The sequence below is a fragment of the Salvelinus alpinus genome, chromosome 17 (assembly GCF_045679555.1).
Source record: "Salvelinus alpinus chromosome 17, SLU_Salpinus.1, whole genome shotgun sequence".
In the NCBI taxonomy this organism is placed as follows: Eukaryota; Metazoa; Chordata; class Actinopteri; order Salmoniformes; family Salmonidae; genus Salvelinus; species Salvelinus alpinus.
The window spans coordinates 14,662,643-14,681,065 of record NC_092102.1 but is presented as its reverse complement, the minus strand read 5'-3'; the positions used below and the strand labels follow the sequence as shown (position 1 = coordinate 14,681,065).

General features: G+C 48.3%; 1 protein-coding gene across 5 annotated transcripts in view; it reads left to right on the top strand.

Moving 5' to 3' along the window:
* The window catches only part of kmt2d (lysine (K)-specific methyltransferase 2D), a 46,471-nt gene extending 28,074 nt beyond the window's left edge, over nt 1-18,397 (top strand). For 2 of the 5 annotated variants that reach the window (XM_071347386.1, XM_071347387.1), the window contains exons 31-50: nt 136-1,832; nt 1,967-2,178; nt 2,334-2,400; nt 2,583-2,815; nt 3,452-6,577; nt 6,749-6,892; nt 7,171-7,335; nt 7,653-7,788; nt 8,044-8,125; nt 9,597-9,772; nt 9,965-10,089; nt 10,343-10,490; nt 10,758-10,894; nt 11,442-12,864; nt 13,114-13,250; nt 13,489-13,619; nt 14,374-14,680; nt 14,883-14,956; nt 15,036-15,144; nt 15,360-18,397. In XM_071347386.1, coding sequence (XP_071203487.1) covers nt 136-1,832; nt 1,967-2,178; nt 2,334-2,400; nt 2,583-2,815; nt 3,452-6,577; nt 6,749-6,892; nt 7,171-7,335; nt 7,653-7,788; nt 8,044-8,125; nt 9,597-9,772; nt 9,965-10,089; nt 10,343-10,490; nt 10,758-10,894; nt 11,442-12,864; nt 13,114-13,250; nt 13,489-13,619; nt 14,374-14,680; nt 14,883-14,956; nt 15,036-15,144; nt 15,360-15,452 — 8,722 coding nt within the window. In that variant the 3' untranslated portion in view covers nt 15,453-18,397. The remainder of the gene's footprint in view (nt 1-135; nt 1,833-1,966; nt 2,179-2,333; nt 2,401-2,582; nt 2,816-3,451; nt 6,578-6,748; nt 6,893-7,170; nt 7,336-7,652; nt 7,789-8,043; nt 8,126-9,596; nt 9,773-9,964; nt 10,090-10,342; nt 10,491-10,757; nt 10,895-11,441; nt 12,865-13,113; nt 13,251-13,488; nt 13,620-14,373; nt 14,681-14,882; nt 14,957-15,035; nt 15,145-15,359) is intronic. The other 3 variants (XM_071347390.1, XM_071347388.1, XM_071347389.1) reach the window with 3 other exon arrangements.
* The last annotated feature ends 26 nt before the right edge of the window (nt 18,398-18,423 follow it).

Sequence of the window (18,423 nt, the reverse complement as noted above, 5' to 3'; positions counted from 1 at the left end):
CTTAAATGCACACACAGTTGTACATTGAAAGAAATGCCATCGAGTTATTTCAGCCAAGATAACCTTTTTGTGTATAACACTTTCTCACTAGCTTCCGGTACGTTTTGACATTTTGTCTGTATTTGTCTTTTGTAGACAACCAGCGCCCCCCAACCCCCAGGGCATGTATAGTCGACCTCCGTTCCCTGGCCAGTGGCAGCAGGGCCCGGGTCCCCGTCGGTTCCCCCAGCCTGGCATAGAGGGTGTGGGCCCCAGGCACAACCTCAACGCCCCCCTCAACATGCAGCCCGGCATGGACCCCGGAGGACCCCCACCACAGTTCATTGAGCTGAGGCACAACTCTCAGAGGCTTCCCCTGGGGACCCAGTTTCTCCAACGTGGGCCCCAGCAACGGCCGCGTCTCTATATCCCCCAGCAGCAGGAAATGGCCCCCGGCCAGTTTATTCATCATCCAATGCATCAGGGTATGGACCCTCAGACAGAGGGGGTTAGAGACTCACGGCTGGGGCTACAGCAGGGTGGTATGAGTCTATTACTGCCACAGCAGAGCACTGGCCTCTCACAGCAGCAACCCCATCTCCAGCCCCACACAGGCACTTCCCAGGTCGCTAACGCTCCCAGTTCTCACTCTGGGCAGCAGCAGCACCAGCCTCCCCAGAACTCCACAGAGTCCCAGGCTGGAGTTTTGGGGGACCCTAATGTTGATCTCCCCGAGCCCGACCTGGAGGATCCGTTTGCCCCCAAAAGGCTAGGGAATGCCCCCGGGGATGGAGGAATGGAAGATGAGGATGACCTGGCTCTGGATCTAGACCCTGATAAGGGTGACGACGACCTGGGTAACCTTGACAACCTGGAGACCACAGATCCGCACCTAGACGACTTACTCAACAGTGACGAGTTTGACCTGCTGGCTTATACGGACCCTGAACTGGACCAAGGGGACCCCAAGGATGTGTTCTCGGACCAGCTGCGGTTGGTGGAAGCAGAGGGTGAAACACCAGGTACCTCTGGAGCTCAGGACATCAAAGTGGAACAGAAACCAAAATTGGAGGAAAACCCAATCTCAAACACGGGTGGCTCCACGTTGTCCACAACACCCCATCCCTCCTCCTCGGAGTCTGCCGACACCTCCAGGATCAAGCTCGAGCCAGGCCAAGCGGTGGTGAAGGATGAGATGGGAGAAGCAGTCTCCATGCTCCTTCAAACAAACAAATCCTCCACTCAACCAGAGAACCAGGGTGCCTCTCTGAGCTCTGTGCGGTTAGGGGGGCTCCCATACCCTCTTCCTGGTCAGGCTGACTCCTTATCCTCTCTGGGGGAGGACCCTTTGGGGCTGCCCGATGGAGGGGGACAGCACTCCCCAGCCGTGGATCTAGACAAAGTCGAGAGCTCCCTGGAAGCCAGCGAGCTTCCCTTGCTGATCCAGGACCTGCTGGAGCACGAGAAGAAGGAGCTCCAGAAACAGCAGCAGCAACAGCAGCAGCTCAGCTCCCTCCACCAGGGGGCGATGAGGGCTCACATGGGAGGCCACCCCAACCACCAGGGGGGTCCTGGACATATCATGCTGACCCAGCACCACCGCCCCCAACCCCAGGGTATGATGGGACAGCCAGGTATGGTGCCACGCCCTCCACACCTCCTGCAGCAGCAAAGGATCATGGGACAACCAGGGATGACGCCACAGCACATGGCTGCCATGGCTCAGCAACAAGGCATGATGAGGATGGGGCATCCTGGGGGAATTCACCCAGGACTCAATCCGCAGCAGCAGCAGCAGCAGCAACAACAGATTAAACAGTCAACTCTGGCTGATAACTTCTTCCCTGATAAAGGTAAATAAATGAGTACTCAAGATTGTTTGATCTTGTTTGAATCATGACTCTTGCATGATTCCTGAATCCTTGTTTGAATCATGACGTTTTCCTTTAATACATTTCCCCCGGTGTTTCTGCTTGCTCCTTCACAGATCTAGACAAGTTTGTGACTGACGACATCATGGATCCCATCGCCAAGGCAAAGATGGTGGCACTGAAGGGCATCAAGAGAGTGTTGGCACAGGACCCAATGGGGGTACCCTCTGGAATCAACAGACAACAGGTCTCTCTGTTGGCCCAGAGACTAGCGTCGGCACCAGGATCAGGAGACCCACAGGGTCAACTCACATCTGGCCCATCTAAGGTACGGCATCTCACTTGTCCAAACATAACCAGGACAATATAATGTGTTCATAAAATTTATCCTGCAAAGCAGATCATTTGCGGTGGGATCCTCAAAACACAATCACTCTTGTCTGTTTATCTGATTTATGTATTTTGACAACTTTTTATTTTTAGGAAGGGGAATGCAGTGACCCAACACAATCCAGACCCAACCCTCCCCAGTTTGTACAAGGGATCATCAGTAAGTTCTACACATTTTTCCAGCGTTATAATACTTACATATATTTGTTAGTTGATGTATTACAGTGTTTCCCAAACCTCCATTTGAGTTACCTCCAGCCATTGCACATATTTGTGGTATTCCAGTACAAGCCAACCTGATTTGAATTGGTCAACTAATCACCCCCCTGTTCTCCCTACCAGATGATGCAGAGCAGCACCAGTATGAAGAGTGGCTCCTGCACACCCAGCAGCTGCTGCAGATGCAGCTCAAGTTCCTGGAGGAGCAGATCGGAGCTCACCGCAAGTCCCGCAAGGCTCTGTGTGCCAAGCAGCGCACTGCCAAAAAGGCAGGCCGTGATTTCGCCGAGGCTGACGCAGAGAAACTCAAATTGGTCACCGAGGAGCAGAGCAAGATCCAGAAACAACTGGACCAGGTGGGGAAGACTCTCTGAAAATCTTTACCCCATCCACCCACCCACCCATCATCATGCTTTCCTGTCTTAAAGTAACTGTCCAGTGTGAAATCTCACTTTTTTTAAAGTTCATATTCTGTTAACTTATACACAAATAATGTTGTTGACTCGTTGTGTATTTGTGCCCAAAGCATATATTGGAGAAAAAAAACACGTGAAAACCCCACCCTAAACTTAAACTGTTGCTATTTCCTCATGGAGGATGATGTCATCCTCCCGAGTAAGATGAGCTTGCCAATCAGCAGTCTACTCATATTCATATTTTTAGTGACCAGTATACACTCACACATTCTGTTGTTGGTACGCCCATGCCTTTCCTACACAGAAAAGCTGCTTTTTAAAGGGAAATGTCAACATTTTTCAACTTGCACCGTTTTCACATATGTTGAGGTTGGGTTAGGTAATAGATAATAAATATGATAATAAATATGAATTTGCAAAATTGTGAAATTTTCCTTTAACATAATTATCATTTTTTGGAAGGAAAACTATTTCCCCCATATTTCTAATTCTAAGTCATATTTGATAGAAATCTGGAATCACTGGACAGTTACTTTAATATTGGCTCCTGTTAACACATCTCTTGTTGTGTTTCAGGTGCGAAAGCAGCAAAAGGAACACACCAACCTGATTGCAGAGTACAGGAGCAAGCAGCAGCAGCACCAGCAGGGCTCTAGTCTCCTGGCCCCAGGGCCCTCCACCCAGGGGACCCACTTGCTCTCCAAGATGCCCGGGCAGATGATGATGGGTCAGCAAGGAGGTATGCCCGTCAGAATACCCCCACAGGGGCAGCCGTTCCTAGGAGGAGGCCAGCACCCTGGAGCTCTGGGAGTCAGATCCCCTGGTCCTCCTGGTGGTCCTCCTGCAGGGTTCTTCCCCCAGGGTCCAGGAGGAGTCCAAGGGGCAGACCCAAGACTTCTCCAAGAGAGACAACACAGGATGCAGATCATTCAGAAACTACAACAGCAGCAGCAGCAGCAACAACAGGCAATGATGCAAGGCCAGCAGCCCATGCCACATCCAGGTGTCCAACCAGGTATGTTGCCACAGCCAAGCGTCATGGGTAACTCTCTGATTAGTCAACAACAACCAAACCTCCAACAGGGAATTATGCCCAATCAGGCCATGGTGCCCCAGGGTATGGTACCAGGGCAGGCTGTGGCCCAGCCAGCTCAGACCCTGATGGGAGGGCAGGCTATGAACCAGCCTCCAGGCATGATGGTTGCTCAGCCAGGCATGATGGGGGCCCAGCCAGGCATACAGCAGCAACAGAGGCCTCAGGTCCTAATGGGCCAGCAGGGAGTAGTGGGACCCCCTCAGCACCATGGACTCAGAGGACCCGGCCAGGCCCAGCTCACACCTCAACAACAACAAATCCTGGCCCAGCGCATGTTGGCGCAACAGAAGCTACAGCCACAGCAAGTGGCACAACAACAGCTCAGGCAACCACCAACACAGGGCTTCATCAGCCAACCCAACCAGTCTCAAGACTCCCACGGAGGACTCTCTCAACCTGCTACCCCAGGTCAGATGGGATCTTCTCCCGCTTCAGCAGGGGGGAGCACACGGGTCACCCCGCAACCAACTGAGGGGCTGCAGCAGGGGGAGGGTGGTATCCTTAGTCCCAGCTCCAGGACACCTCCACAGCAGGGTGGACCTGGACCTTCAACCCCTGGCCAGATGACCCAACCAGGGGCTTCTGGAGAGCAACAGGTGGTAGTGGGACAACAACAGCAGCAATACATGGCCCAGCAGCAGCAACAGGCACCACAACAACAACCCCCTCAAAATGCTCATGCTGGACATCAACAGCAAGCAGGTTACCAACAGGCTGGCATGCACCCCCAAGTACAACAGCAGCAATCACAGCAGCAACCACAGCAGCAACAGCAGCTTCAACAACAACTCTCTCTACAGCGACAGAGTTCCCTCAATGCTGATCCCTCAAAGTCTGGTTTGGTTACCGTCAAGCAGGAAGGACAGCAGATGTGTTACATGGCCCAACAACAACAGCAGCAGCAACAACAACAACAACAACAGAATCTTATGCAGCAAGCCCAGGACCCCATTAGACAACAACAACATGACAATATGGGCCAGATGCAAAATGTGATGGGTCAACAGAACCACCCTGGTCAGCCTCAGCCCGTCCCTGGTATGCCAGGCCACCCTAGTCCCCAGCAACAGGCCCTCATGGCCCAGCAGCAGAAGCAGCAGGCCATGATGGGCATGCTTAGAGCCCAGCAGCAGGTCATGATGCCTGGCCAGAGGCCTGGAGGTCCACCTGGTCAGATACGCACCCCAGTCAACATCCAGACTATCATAGCCCAGAACCCCCAGCTCCGACACCTCACCCCCAACCAGCAGATACAGCACATCAAGGCCATGATCCAACAGCGCCAGCTCCAACAACAACAGGGCCAGATGCTGAGGCTCCAGGTGGGTCAAGGACAGCCAGGCCAGATGAGGCCCCAGGAGCCACTAGGACCAGGGCAGCAGGTGGGACAGGTCCAGAGGATGCTTGGAGGTCTGGAAGTCCAGCAGCAGATGCACTATGGAGGAGTTCTTGGTAAACCAGGGGGAGTGGGCTCCCCGCAACAACCAGGAATGATGGGCCCCGGCCAACCACCGGGCGTGGTGACTCCTCAGATGCAGCAGCAAGGGATCACAGGACCTGTAGTTCAACAGCAGCAGCCAGGAGCCTCGCCTCAGTACGCTCTGAGTGTCCAACAGCAGCAGATGATGATGCAGCAACAACAGGCCCTGCAACACCAGATGATGAGAGGCCAGGTACCCATGGCTCGCTCCCCCATGGGGCAGATACGTGGTGGGCCCCCCCAGGGCCGCCTCATAAGGCCCATGTCTCCCCGCCAACCCTTGGCCAACTCCCCTGGTGACCCACAGCGCCACGCCATGGCACAGGCGATGGGGATGCGTCAACCCAACCAAGTCATGCAACACCAGCAACAACCACATATCCACATGGCTCAACAACGCTTCCAGGGATCTCCCTCCCACGCAGGCTCCCCTGGAGGATCCTCAGTGCAGAAACAGGAAGCAGGCATGAGCCCAGCTACCCCAGGAACGCCGCACTCCACCCACGTTGCCTCTCCGTCTGTAACTGACGGGGCAGCTGGGAAAGGTAGTCCTTACAGTCAGATCAAGGCGTCTCCTCTCAGGTCACCTGGAGCATCCAAGAGTCCCCTGGACTACCCTGGGCTTAAGGCGGGAAGTGGCGACACAACCCATAGCCAAGTCCCTCCGAATGGGCCTTCGCCTCAGAAGGGTGAGAGTGGACAGCAGGGCCAGCAGCATCCACAACAGGGCTCAGAGAGCCAGGGTCGTCCTCAATCCCCACCAGGCTCCAGAGAGGGTGCTCTGTGTAAAATGACCCTACAGAATATCAAACAGGAGCCCAGAGAGGTGACTTGTGATGGAGAAGGTGGTGGTGGTCCTCACTCCGGGGCCATCAAGAGGGAGGTGACTGGGGAGCCGGTTGGAGGGTTTGGTAACACTGGTCCTGGACCAGGAGGGGAACCCGGAGCCCACGTCCTCAGGACTGAGACAGGACAACAGCTGCTGCAGAAGCTCCTGAGGACCAAGAACCTGCAGCTGGCAGCTCAGAGGCCATCTGACGGCATCCACAACGAGATCAACGGACACATCAACAGCAAGCTGGCCATGCTGGAGCAGAAACTACAGGGGACTCCACGCAACATGGAGGTGAGTCAGATATATCCTATCCGTTATGACTGTTCTCGTTTTTGCAAGGTAGTAAGTAGGTACTAGTCATAGAAATATACTTAGATTGTCATATTTTGGTGGTACTAGTCCTCTCAAATGGGGGCGATGGTGCAATTCCTTGCTTCATTGCTTTTGTTGTCCTCATCACAGGATCTGCAGTCCATCACAAAGAGGGCTCCTGTTGCCAAGGTAAAGCGCACCAACAAGCCTGGAGAACGAGCGCCCCAATCCCGTAAGAAGAAGAAAGAGGAGGTTGGGAAGAGCACTGAAGCCCTGATGAAACAACTGAAACAGGTAAGAGGAGATGACCTCCGAGGCTTGGTGAATGAATACAGAGCACCGGACATTTTCTTACCGAAGCATAGTGAGACATTTTAATTGAATGAAAGGGTGGCAATTAACTGTTGATGTTAGTGTATGCTGTATTATTTGCTAACTCTGATATTTCAATGGAAGAAAAAAAACGCTTTAACAAATGCAGTGCGTATTTGGTAGGATGCCACTTTTTACAGTAATACCTCATTAGTCTTTGTTTTGTTTTTTGTGACAAAAACGTTTTTATTTTCATCCAGGGCCTTTCTCTCCTTCCCCTGATGGAGCCCTCCATCACTGCCAGTCTGGACCTGTTCGCCCCCTTCGGCAGCAGCCCGGCCGACGGCAAGGCCCAGCTCAAGGGCTCCTTTGGAAATGCAGTACTGGACAACATCCCGGACTACTACTCTCAGCTTCTCACCAAGGTAACTGTCTGTTCAACAAGCTGATGTGTACAGCATAGACTTACTGTGGTGGTCCAGATTTCCAGCTGCATATTGTTCTTGATGCAGGAGTAACAGTGTCTCTATGTTCTCGTCTTTTATTTATGTGTATTCACCCACCCAGTAGTTTTAACAAGATTTTCTTATTTGTAGCTTTTGAAGCGCTTTGAGATTTCTTTCTGTTATGAGAAGTGCTATAGAAGTTTAAATGATTATCGTTATTCTATGACAACATTCACTTTTATTGCTCTCAATTATCCCACTGTCCACTGTTTAACCACGACACCCTGTATCCTTAGAGTAACCTCAGTAATCCACCAACACCCCCGTCCTCCCTGCCCCCCACACCACCCCCCTCGGTACAGCACAAGATGCTCAATGGGACGACTGCTGTGGAGGAGCTGACTGAGGTACAGAAGGAGAGCGACACTATGGGTAAGACAAGGTTTTTATAAAAAATATAAATAAATGGAAATAAAGCTATTTTGTGTTTTTAAGGTCGTTCTTTTAAATAAAGACTCACTTCGTCTCACTTCCAAGCCTGTATGTTTTGTCATCCAAAACCCTTCAGTAATTTCATGGTCCTTGTTCTTATCTGGCTTGAATGTAAGGGTTTTGTACAGTGCAATCAGATTTGATGAGCAGCTGGACAGTCTGTTAATGGCATCTCTCGCTACAATGTGTCTGCAGATTCTGTCACTGAGGAGGTGAAGAGTATGGATATCCTTGCAGCGCTCCCCACCCCTCCTCACAACCAGAACGAGGACATCAGGTATGATATGCAGGGCCTAAATGTTCACCTGTCCCTTTTTAAGGGCGGGAGGTTACCGTGGTAATGTGGCGGTCATGTGTGTGCCTGTGAGATTGAGTCTGATTAGTAGCCGTGTCATCTTCTCTTCCCTAACAGTTGAAACTCAAACATTGAAAAACAACCTAGCTTGTGAACGAAACACAAGGACGAAGTCTCACTTTAGTAGACTTTTGCTTCAAGTAAATTAGACCAACTTTTATGCCAGCCAGACAGTGTTGCAGCGCGAGGTGGGATAGGCTATAGGAGTCGTAGTTCTTTGACTTTATGTGATGAATTTGCCAGCTATGAAACAAGAAACAGCCACTGCAGCACTTATTTAGCTTTGTATGTGATCATACTTGACCTATTTGTATTCACAAATGCGAGTGAAATGCTGGCACTGTGGAGCCCTGACCACCCACCAACGTGGCTGGCGAAATAGACATCTCACATCTTACATTAGACATTTTGGCCAATGCCAAAATCGACCCACATCTGGCGGGTGGCGGGGTGTTCATTTTAGGCCCTGGTGATATGATATGTCACCTGTCCTAATCCTGTGTTAGGGATGGGCACAGTCAGTCAAACGGACGTTAGTATTCGAAATACTTACGTGAGCATACATTTCTTTTATTGAAAAAAATCCATAGCTTTTGTCTCAGTTAAATATAATGATCTGTGACATTGCTACACACAAGGATATACCATGACATTTGAAATCCTTAATTTAATAAAATTGACTTTTGACTTTATGACGTGCGCCCCCATAAAATGATACCTTATAGCCTACACCGGTTTCAAGCGTGTAGTTTGTTGGCACTACAGTCAGTGGCTCCATGTGTAGCAGCGTGAAGTGGGAGATCTCTTATCAATGCAAAATGGAATACAAATGACACAATTAAGTTAGCTAAATGAGTAGGCTACAACAAGCAACCGACAGGTGGGCTGCTGTTTAATCTGAATGGAGTTGTTGTGGACAAGGATGGGGAGCGCAGTAAAATAGCCTCGACTAGCCTAGCTAGCTGGCTAGCGAACGTCTGGCTATCTTAGCTAGCTGGCTTGCGAACGTCTGGCTATCTTAGCTAGCTTCTTTACATTGATTTGATGCAGTAAAGACAGACACTGCCAAATGGGATGATGGACAAGCTATGGCATTTACAAGTGTGTCTGACTAGCGCTTGTCGGTGGCTACGTTTTCTCTCTTCCCCCCTTGGGATCACATTGTTGTTACTGTTTTGAACTTTTCCTTAATAGTTTGAGGAGAACCATTCTCTTTCTCTCTGGCGTGTATAGTACCCTCCCGTCCCATACACAGTGTGGTCTTAACCGACCGTGTTTTCCAGGATGGAGAGCATCTGTTTTGCTCTCTATACTGAAAGAACTACTCCGATAATAATGAGTAGTTATTCGGTATGAAGTTGATTGCGAACGTCACCGTACCTATATCTTTCAGGATGGAGAGTGACGAGGACAGCGACGCTCCAGACAGTATCGTCCCAGCGTCCTCTCCTGAGAGTGACCTAGGCGACGAGGCGCCACGCTTCCCTCGCCTCCGAGAACCCAAAGAGGAGGAGACGGAGAGAACCATCTCCCCTACCATACCACTCATCCCCCGCACTGCCATCCCAGGTAGGTCCACTACACAGGCTCCCGATGTCTTAAATAATATAGGCCACTTGTTGACAATGCACTTGTTGTAAGTTGCTCTTGAGTGTCTAAAAGCATCGCTAAATTACTAAAATATTTCAAAATGTAAGCACAAAATAAATAATTGGACTTGCCAGTCTACGTCATCTTTTTTGTTGTTATTTCCTTGTCCAGTGTTTCCAGAGAACAAGCCGTTTGAAGCAGCGGCTGACAAGTTGGCGTCTACAACCAAATCCTGGGACAAAGCCAAGAGCAACGAGGTGGCTGTGACCTTCACACTGACCTCCGCTGCAGCCAAGGTTACTGAGCTTAACCCTCTTCCGTTCCTCTTACCCCCCCTTTCTGACCCCCTATTATTTTCACTTCAACCCATCTCCTATCTAGCCTGGTCCCAGATCAGTTTGTGCTGTCTATACAGATATGGGTTGAAACCGATACGGGACCAGGCTACCTCCTATCTTAACTAAACCATGAACTATCTGTTGTGTAAAAAAACGACAACAATTTGGATAGTTATGAACTTGATGGATGGGTGGGTTGATTCTTCTCCAGAATCTGAACCATGTAATGGTGGCTGTGGCTCAGCTCCTCCACATGCGGATGCCTGGTTCCTATGAGGTGGCTTTCTCTCCCAGCCCGAGCAGAGCAGGAGCCTCAGGACCAGGGAAAAGCCCCGAACAACCAGGTACTGGACCGCCAGGTGATTTCTATTACATTTATCCTCACAGTTAAGTCCCAAATAGAATGTAGTTGCCTACGAAATAGTGATTTAACCAAAAACGTAAGATTTAGGGAAGAGGATAAGCTGATCCTAGATTTATGCCTAAGCTTAATGTTTCTCTAGGTTGAACCCCCCCCTCCATCCATCTTAAATTCTTAGCTCGATAAAATCATTGGCGAAACAGGAAAGAAAATGGTCAGATATATTGAAGAAACCGATCATCTAATTGGCAAACTCTCCCTTCAGGTGCTCTGTGTGTGAAGACTGGTGGTATAGATGGTAGTTCAGCCAGCCAGGACGCAGAGTGGCTCAGGCAGTTTGATGTTTCTCTGCCAGGCTGCACTCTGAAGAAACAGGTGGACATCCTCTCACTCATCAAACAGGTAGGTCACCTCTCTTTCAGGGATGTCCCTTATCCCTTATTAATCAGAAAGTTCCTTTTCTGATATTCCTCCAATAGACAGAGCTGTTCCTCAGCCAAAATCATTGTCCTGCTCACATCCCTGAACAGCATTGGTTACAGGGTAACATTGATAATTTCATAACAAGGAATAACGTTTGCAAGGTGCACTGACCAGCCAAAGCAGGAAGAGGAAAAAGAAGCCGAATAATGGTCAAAACCATTTGATTTTGAAATGGGGGGGGAGGTGAAATTCAAAGTTGTGCTATATATTCATTGGCAATGTCATAGCTCATGGCCGTCCCCCTGTAATCTGATGGTGGTAGATGCCAAATCTCCCTTATGGCTCAAATCAGGTGCCTACATATAGTGTACACCATAGAAATACTTAATTTACACACACACACACACAGATTGCTTTGAGTGTCTGGAAAAAATAAATTAATATTAGTCAGGTTAGCTACAGACCTTTGCACGTTGCCTTTTTTGTCAAATGTCAGGAGACTCCTCAACATTTTAATTTCTCTCAGGAGTTCCCCGAACAGGAGGACAAACCGGTTCAACACTGTTACACCACCAACGTGTCTGACCTGGATGTCCGCCATCTCCCCGTCATCCCTGTCCAGGATTCCCCGCCCTCCTCTCCCTCTCCTCCTCCTGTCCCCGCTCCTCCTAGTGAACCTGAGCCTCCCACACAGCCAGCCTCCCCCTCCCAGCCAGCCTCCCCCTCTCAGCTAGCCTTTCCCTTTCAAGTTCCCTCCAGCCCTGCTCAGACCACCGTTCAGGTCAAAATGGAGCCTGCCACCGCCACTGTTCAGATCAAAACGGAGACTGAGGCTGAGGAGGCCATCCTTCCCCCTCCTGACCCTGTCCTTGTCCCCGACTCTGACCCTGGTGCTGACACTAAGGCTCCTGTTCTTGACTCTGCTGAGGCTCCTGCTGCTCAGGCGGACTATGATGCCAAGCCTGCTGACCAGCCAGCCCCCCATCCCCAGGACACCCCCACCTCCCCCACAGCCAGCCTGGAGGTGATCTCCCCCAAGGTGAAGCACCGCAGCAGGCCCCTCTCCCCCGACCCTGAGGAGATGGTGGTCCGGCCCAAGGTGAAAAAGTGGAAGGGCCTCCGATGGAAGCGTCTCCAGATCGTCATCACCATCCGTAAAGGAGGCTCCAAGAAGGAGAGCAGCCGCGGGGTCTCAGAGCTCATGGAGCGTCTGCGCATCACCCTGAGGCCTGACAAGCTGCCTCGGGACAAACGCAAGTGCTGCTTCTGCCACGAGGAGGGCGACGGCGCCACGGACGGCCCCGCCAGGCTCCTCAACATCGATGTGGACCTGTGGGTTCATCTTAACTGCGCCCTGTGGAGCACGGAGGTGTACGAGACGCAGGGAGGCGCGCTGATGAACGTCGAAATGGCGTTGAGGCGCGGGCTCCGCACCCGCTGTGCCTGCTGCCAGAAGACGGGCGCCACCAACAGCTGCAACCGCCTGCGCTGCCCCAATGTCTACCACTTCGCCTGCGGCATCCAGGCCCGCTGCATGTTCTTCAGGGACAAGACCATGCTGTGCACCCAACACAAACTGAAAGGACCCAGCGAGGAGGAGCTGACGGGCTTCTCCGTGTTCCGCCGGGTCTACATCGAGAGAGACGAGGTCAAGCAGATCGCCAGCATCTTACAACGCGGCGACCGCATCCACCTGTTCCGCGTAGGCGGCCTCATCTTCCACGCCGTAGGTCAGCTGCTGCCGTCTCAGATGCAAGCCTTCCACTCCCCTACCGCCATCTTCCCCGTGGGCTACGAGGCTACCAGGATCTACTGGAGCACGCGGGTGCCTAACCGCCGGTGTCGGTATCGTTGTCGTATCAGCGAGACGGAGGGAAGGCCGCTGTTCGAGGTACGGGTGCTGGAGCATGGACAGGAGGACCTGCACTACCGCGACACCAGCCCAGAAGGTACGTTCTCTGTCCCCACACCCAGACCCTGCTCAGGCTGCCTCTGTTGAAATTGCCAATCACAGAACTGACCACAGTTTGGGTTAATTTGTCTAAATTGCCATTGATTTGGAATTGAGTTGCATTTTTTTGGGTAATTGCATCATTGCAACACAGCCATGTCCGTAATTAAAATGGAATTGCCTCCATCGCTGCAATTTACTAATCTGGTCTGTGACCATGTCCTGTGTTTTTCTGCCTTCCCTCTAGGTATCTGGGACAGAGTGGTTCAGTCTGTAGCTAAGCTGAGAGAGGAGTCTGCCATGCTGAAGCTGTTCACTGACCATGTGAAGGGGGAGGACATGTACGGCCTCACTGTCCACGCCGTTCTGCGCATTACTGAGTCGGTAAGAAGTCCTTTCCCCAAATCAGAATCGCCATTTGTCTTTTACCTCCTTTGCTCTCATTGCTTCCATGACACCAAGGCATGTGTCTCCAATAACACACACTATTGCCCGTTCAGTACTTTGCACTACGGCTCTGGTTAAAAGGAGTGCACCGCAGAGGGAATAGGGTGCCATCTGAGGTTCGGATCATGCTTTTTCCTCCTCGACTTCACTAACATCCTGTGTGTTACGTTATTAGTTGCCTGGAGTGGAGAGCTGCCAGAACTACGTGTTCCGATACGGTCGCCACCCTCTGATGGAGCTGCCGCTCATGATCAACCCCACCGGCTGCGCCCGCTCCGAGCCCAAGATCCTCACACACTGCAAGAGGTAAGACTGCAGTATAGTCTTCCAAATACATTTATAGTAGTCGTTATAGAAAATAGTAATAAATAGTATACTAGTATAGAAGATATAGGTGATCTAGATATCGATATGCTGTGTAAAGCAGTGGTTGTCAGCTGGTTTTGCACTCTGGACCCAAATTGGACCAGGTTGTCTCAGTCGTAACCCAATAATTGCATTGTCATTTTTTGGGGCCAAATTGGCCATCTGGGAAGCAGCATATTTTTTGAATGCTATATTGATAGTAAATGTAGCAATTTATGTGACAAGGGAACAACATTCCCACTGTCAATAATCCATTTAGCCTGTATTCTTGATGAAAAATGTTAGTTAGCTGACTGGTTTGAGACCACAACATTAACCAAATCCGCTGAAGAGCGCTGCTAATAGCTCTATATAGAAAATTCTAGATAATTGAAGAAATATTTTTTTCAATTATTCTAAAATGTTCATTATCATTTCTACACACTTTCTACCTGGCTGTAGTCGTGTAAGTTCAGACTGGAGTAGTGTTTATCCACCACCACCACCCAAAAAATAAAATAATAACCATCCTAAAATATTTATTTTACTCAGACACCAGCAACCCATTTGAAAACCCTCACTGTCGACCGAAATGTCCTAAAGAAAAATACATGTTTTTTAAAAATGCGTTTCATCCAATGTTCTAATGAGGAGTGACACTGAAACATTTCTAGACTGAATGACATGATGACTGTGCAGACTGACTCTGATCTAGTTCTGTGTCTCTCTCTCTTAGGCCTCACACCCTGAACAGTACGTCCATGTCCAAGGCCTACCAGAGCACCTTCACCGGCGAGATCAACACCCCCTACAGCAAGCAGTTTGTCCACTCCAAGTCCTCCCAGTACCGGCGTCTGAAGACAGAGTGGAAGAACAACGTCTACCTGGCTCGTTCACAGATCCAGGGGCTGGGGCTATACGCTGCCAAGGACCTGGACAAACACACCATGGTCATCGAGTATATAGGAACCATCATCCGCAACGAGGTGGCCAACCGCCGCGAGAAGATCTACGAGGAACAGGTGGGTGGCTCTCGAGTAGTAACGGTCTTTTGTCTGTTTAGTTCCCCTCCGGGCATAGCTGTGATTTGAATTGTTGATTTTACACAAAAACTTAACAAAAGGGTGAAAAGACCGATATAGGTTGTAATATTTGTTCATAGTCAAGGTGTCGGTGGATTGGAGTGTTTTAGAATGACCTCTCTTCCTGCTTGTTTTCTTCTAGAACCGTGGGATCTACATGTTCCGCACCAACAACGAGCATGTGATCGATGCCACTCTGACTGGCGGCCCAGCTCGGTAGGTGTTGGAAGTGTACTTTCTCTTTTTTTCCCCTATTGCATTTGTCCCGGTCTCACCCTCCTGTTTTCCTCTTCAGCTATGTCAACCACTCCTGTGCCCCCAACTGTGTTGCCGAGGTGGTGACGTTTGACAAAGAGGACAAGATCATCATTATCTCCAGTCGCCGGATCCCCAAGGGAGAAGAGGTGAGAGACCAGAGAGAATCCTGCTCAATATGCACATACCCAATATACAGCTTCCTTCACCGATTTAAAAGCTCTAAACTGTCTCTTTGGGGGCCTTGGTTGTGTTACGGTAAAACAGTGTGACTACTGTTGATGTAAACCTGGCTTTAGAAATACATGTAATAATGACATTACAGCATAGTGTTGTTGTTGACCCTCTCTGTCTCTTCTCCTAGCTGACGTACGACTATCAGTTTGACTTTGAGGACGATCAGCACAAGATCCCTTGCCACTGCGGAGCCTGGAATTGCCGAAAGTGGATGAACTAAACGAACGGGGAAAAACAGAGTGAAAAACAGAGAGGGGGGGGGAGGGAGGGGAGTCCCTTCTTTCTCCTGGGTGCCAGAACAGAACACTCCTGCTGCGCCAAAGCCTATAGAGTCTTTAGAACTACTTACCCAGTTCATAAGCTGTTCGTAAGCTGACGAACGAGGAGGGAAATCTAACCTCCAAATCAATAAGATGAAGACGTTTTGCATTCACACCTGTAGCCAAAGGTTTGAAGAGCATTACTGATTCTGAACGCAAATTGACATCCAGCCGAATGGTGGGACAATCTATTTGTGGATGAACTGTGTCCTCTGCCAAAAGCAACTCTTTCCTCTACCTACCTACCGCTCCCCCCTTCAATAACTATGGCTGGAATACAATCCTCTAAACTTACCAAATGTTCTGATTCTATGTGATATCAATACTCTCTTAGGACAGATCTCACCTAGAGCTTTGAAGAAAGAAGCCATTTTAAGTACAAAGAACAAACGAATGCATTTTTTCTTAGGGTCTTACCTATTCTTCTTCTCCTCCCGCACTCCCCCTCTTCCTAACCCTTAAGGAAAAGACACTCTCCCGTCGTCATTGGTGGAGATTGACTCCCCAATGTGGATATTATTGGCTAGCTAGACAATCCTGAAGACAGTGGCTCTGAGTCTGTATAGAAGAATGACGTATCGCTGATGGAGACGGAGTAGAAAGATTTCTGATACTATAAAAGTTGACCTCTAGAGGCACCAGACATAAAGGTTTTATTGGCCTGACTGACTAAAGGAGTTTATAAAAGGTGGGTTAGTTGGACCCCCAGTCTACCTCATTGATCTAGTGGGAGTGACTGCTTACTTTGTGTAAAAACTGCTACTGTGGAAAAGGGGGAAGAAAGGGGTCGGTGGGAATGTTATCATTAGGCTAATAATATAGCCTTCTCGGACAAGCAGGGAAACTTAAACTAGCAGCCGGTTTGCTCTATCTATTCTATGCTGATTTTACAATAATGAGCCAACAATATTATTCCTCATTAATTATGTATACAGACGGAATAAATTATATGATCGTTTTTTAAAGTTTTTTTTTTTAGATATCGCATTAAGATCAATCACAAGCTTAACAGGTATCATGAGATGACTCCTGATCATCCTGGATTTCATGTAGCTACTTTTTTTTGTTGCCCTTCTCTGCATATTTATAACGCATTTAGATATCATGCTTCTTAGTTGACTGAATGCACAGTAACATCTAACCTTACGCTGCGGAGGACTGAGCGAGGGATTGGCGCTTCAACACGTAAAGCGAAGCAGGATCATGTAATAAGTCTGGCAAGACGATCAAGTTCAACTAATGAGTGAAGTGTAATGTACGCTTGCTGCTTTATGCCTTCTGGTCACACATTAAGCAGAAAGCTTGCGGGTAATAATGCAAGACAAGACTACTATCCCATTTGTTTCCCACCTTTTAGTCCTTGAACTCCCATCTGCATTTTAATATTTTCTTTTCTCGAATGACGTCAACCATGAATCTAGCATCTTCCTCTCTATATCATGTAGTGGACTGTTGTAAACTTTACTGTAGTGAGTCTTTCTCTGCCTGGCCCTGCCTGTCTAACCACACCACAGCTAGGTGTGTTTCTAAAGATCCCTGTGTTGTGGTTTTCTAGTGGTAGTACGGTCTTCTATACTGGAGTCTTGAATCAAGGGCAGGGGAAGACTTGTAAAAAAAGGGCATTTATTTTTATTTTAATGAAATGAATATCAAAGTAGATCTTCAAAGGGGAGAGTTCTGAAGTCTCCATGGCGATGTCACCTGTACTACTTTGTCCCCTCTACCCTAAAACCTCACGTAAGAAAAATGCAAAAGTGTACAAACTGTATATATATTCTATAGGGGGGCAACAAACTCTTTATCCAACCCCTTTTTAATCAATAAAAATCTAAAATTGTAGAGAAATAAATCAACCACTGGATATCATTTTATCAAAGATTATGCTGTGTGTATATATATAAATATATGTAAAATGGAGTGTTTTTGCATTTACCTGTTTTTCTATTAGCATTTTTTGCTATAAGCTTTCAAAGACAGTTTGTTAAAATAGGTATGTGAAGATGTCTGGTCTTCTCCAATGACTTGGATGAGAAGCCAAGAGTGAAAGAATGTTGTAGATGCATAATGGAAAGTTGTCAACATTATTACAACTTTGAGAAATCACTTGAAGAGTGCATAGCATTTGTGTATTTATGTCAAATTGTTCACCTATTTGTTCATTTACTTTTAATGTATGCTACTAGTCAATTTTACCAAAACCTCTCTCCCTTGATTGGTCACAATTGGATCATTAGTATACGGAAAATCTTTAACTTCTCCCTGGCTAGGATATTAGTTAAATATGATTGGTGTTTTATCTTCCCTATAGAAGTGAATGTGTTGGTATACCTTGTGAAAACAGGCTACTCGGTCTGATGTTATGACTAAATATTCAAAGTTAACCCTGTACTTACCTGAGAATAAATTGCACTCAATAGTACTTCTAAGTGGTAGATATTGCTTAAGTATGAGTCAGTGATATTTTTTTCTTGTCATGTTTATTTGAAGGGAAGACCATTAGACATTTTGCCGCTCACTGGATTTTAGCCTAAGTAACTTCTTCCTACCTTCTATCATGTTTGAATATCTAAATTAAGTTCTCTGCATATCTTAAATTAAATAAAGAGCTTGCTAAAAGTTGAACTTTTTTTACCTAACTTTTTAAAAATGTTTTACATCTGTACAGCTGAGCTACTTTTAGGGAATATGAATCATTTTTATTGTATGTGGCATGTTTTGTATGGATATAATTTTGAATTGTACATAGGACGACAGAGGTTTTTTTCTATACAACCCCCCCTCCCCCCATCCATTTGTCTCTGCTTTTATTTCTTTTAAAGAAAAATAAAATGCATTTTAAATATAATTTGGAATCTTATTTTCATTTAAATT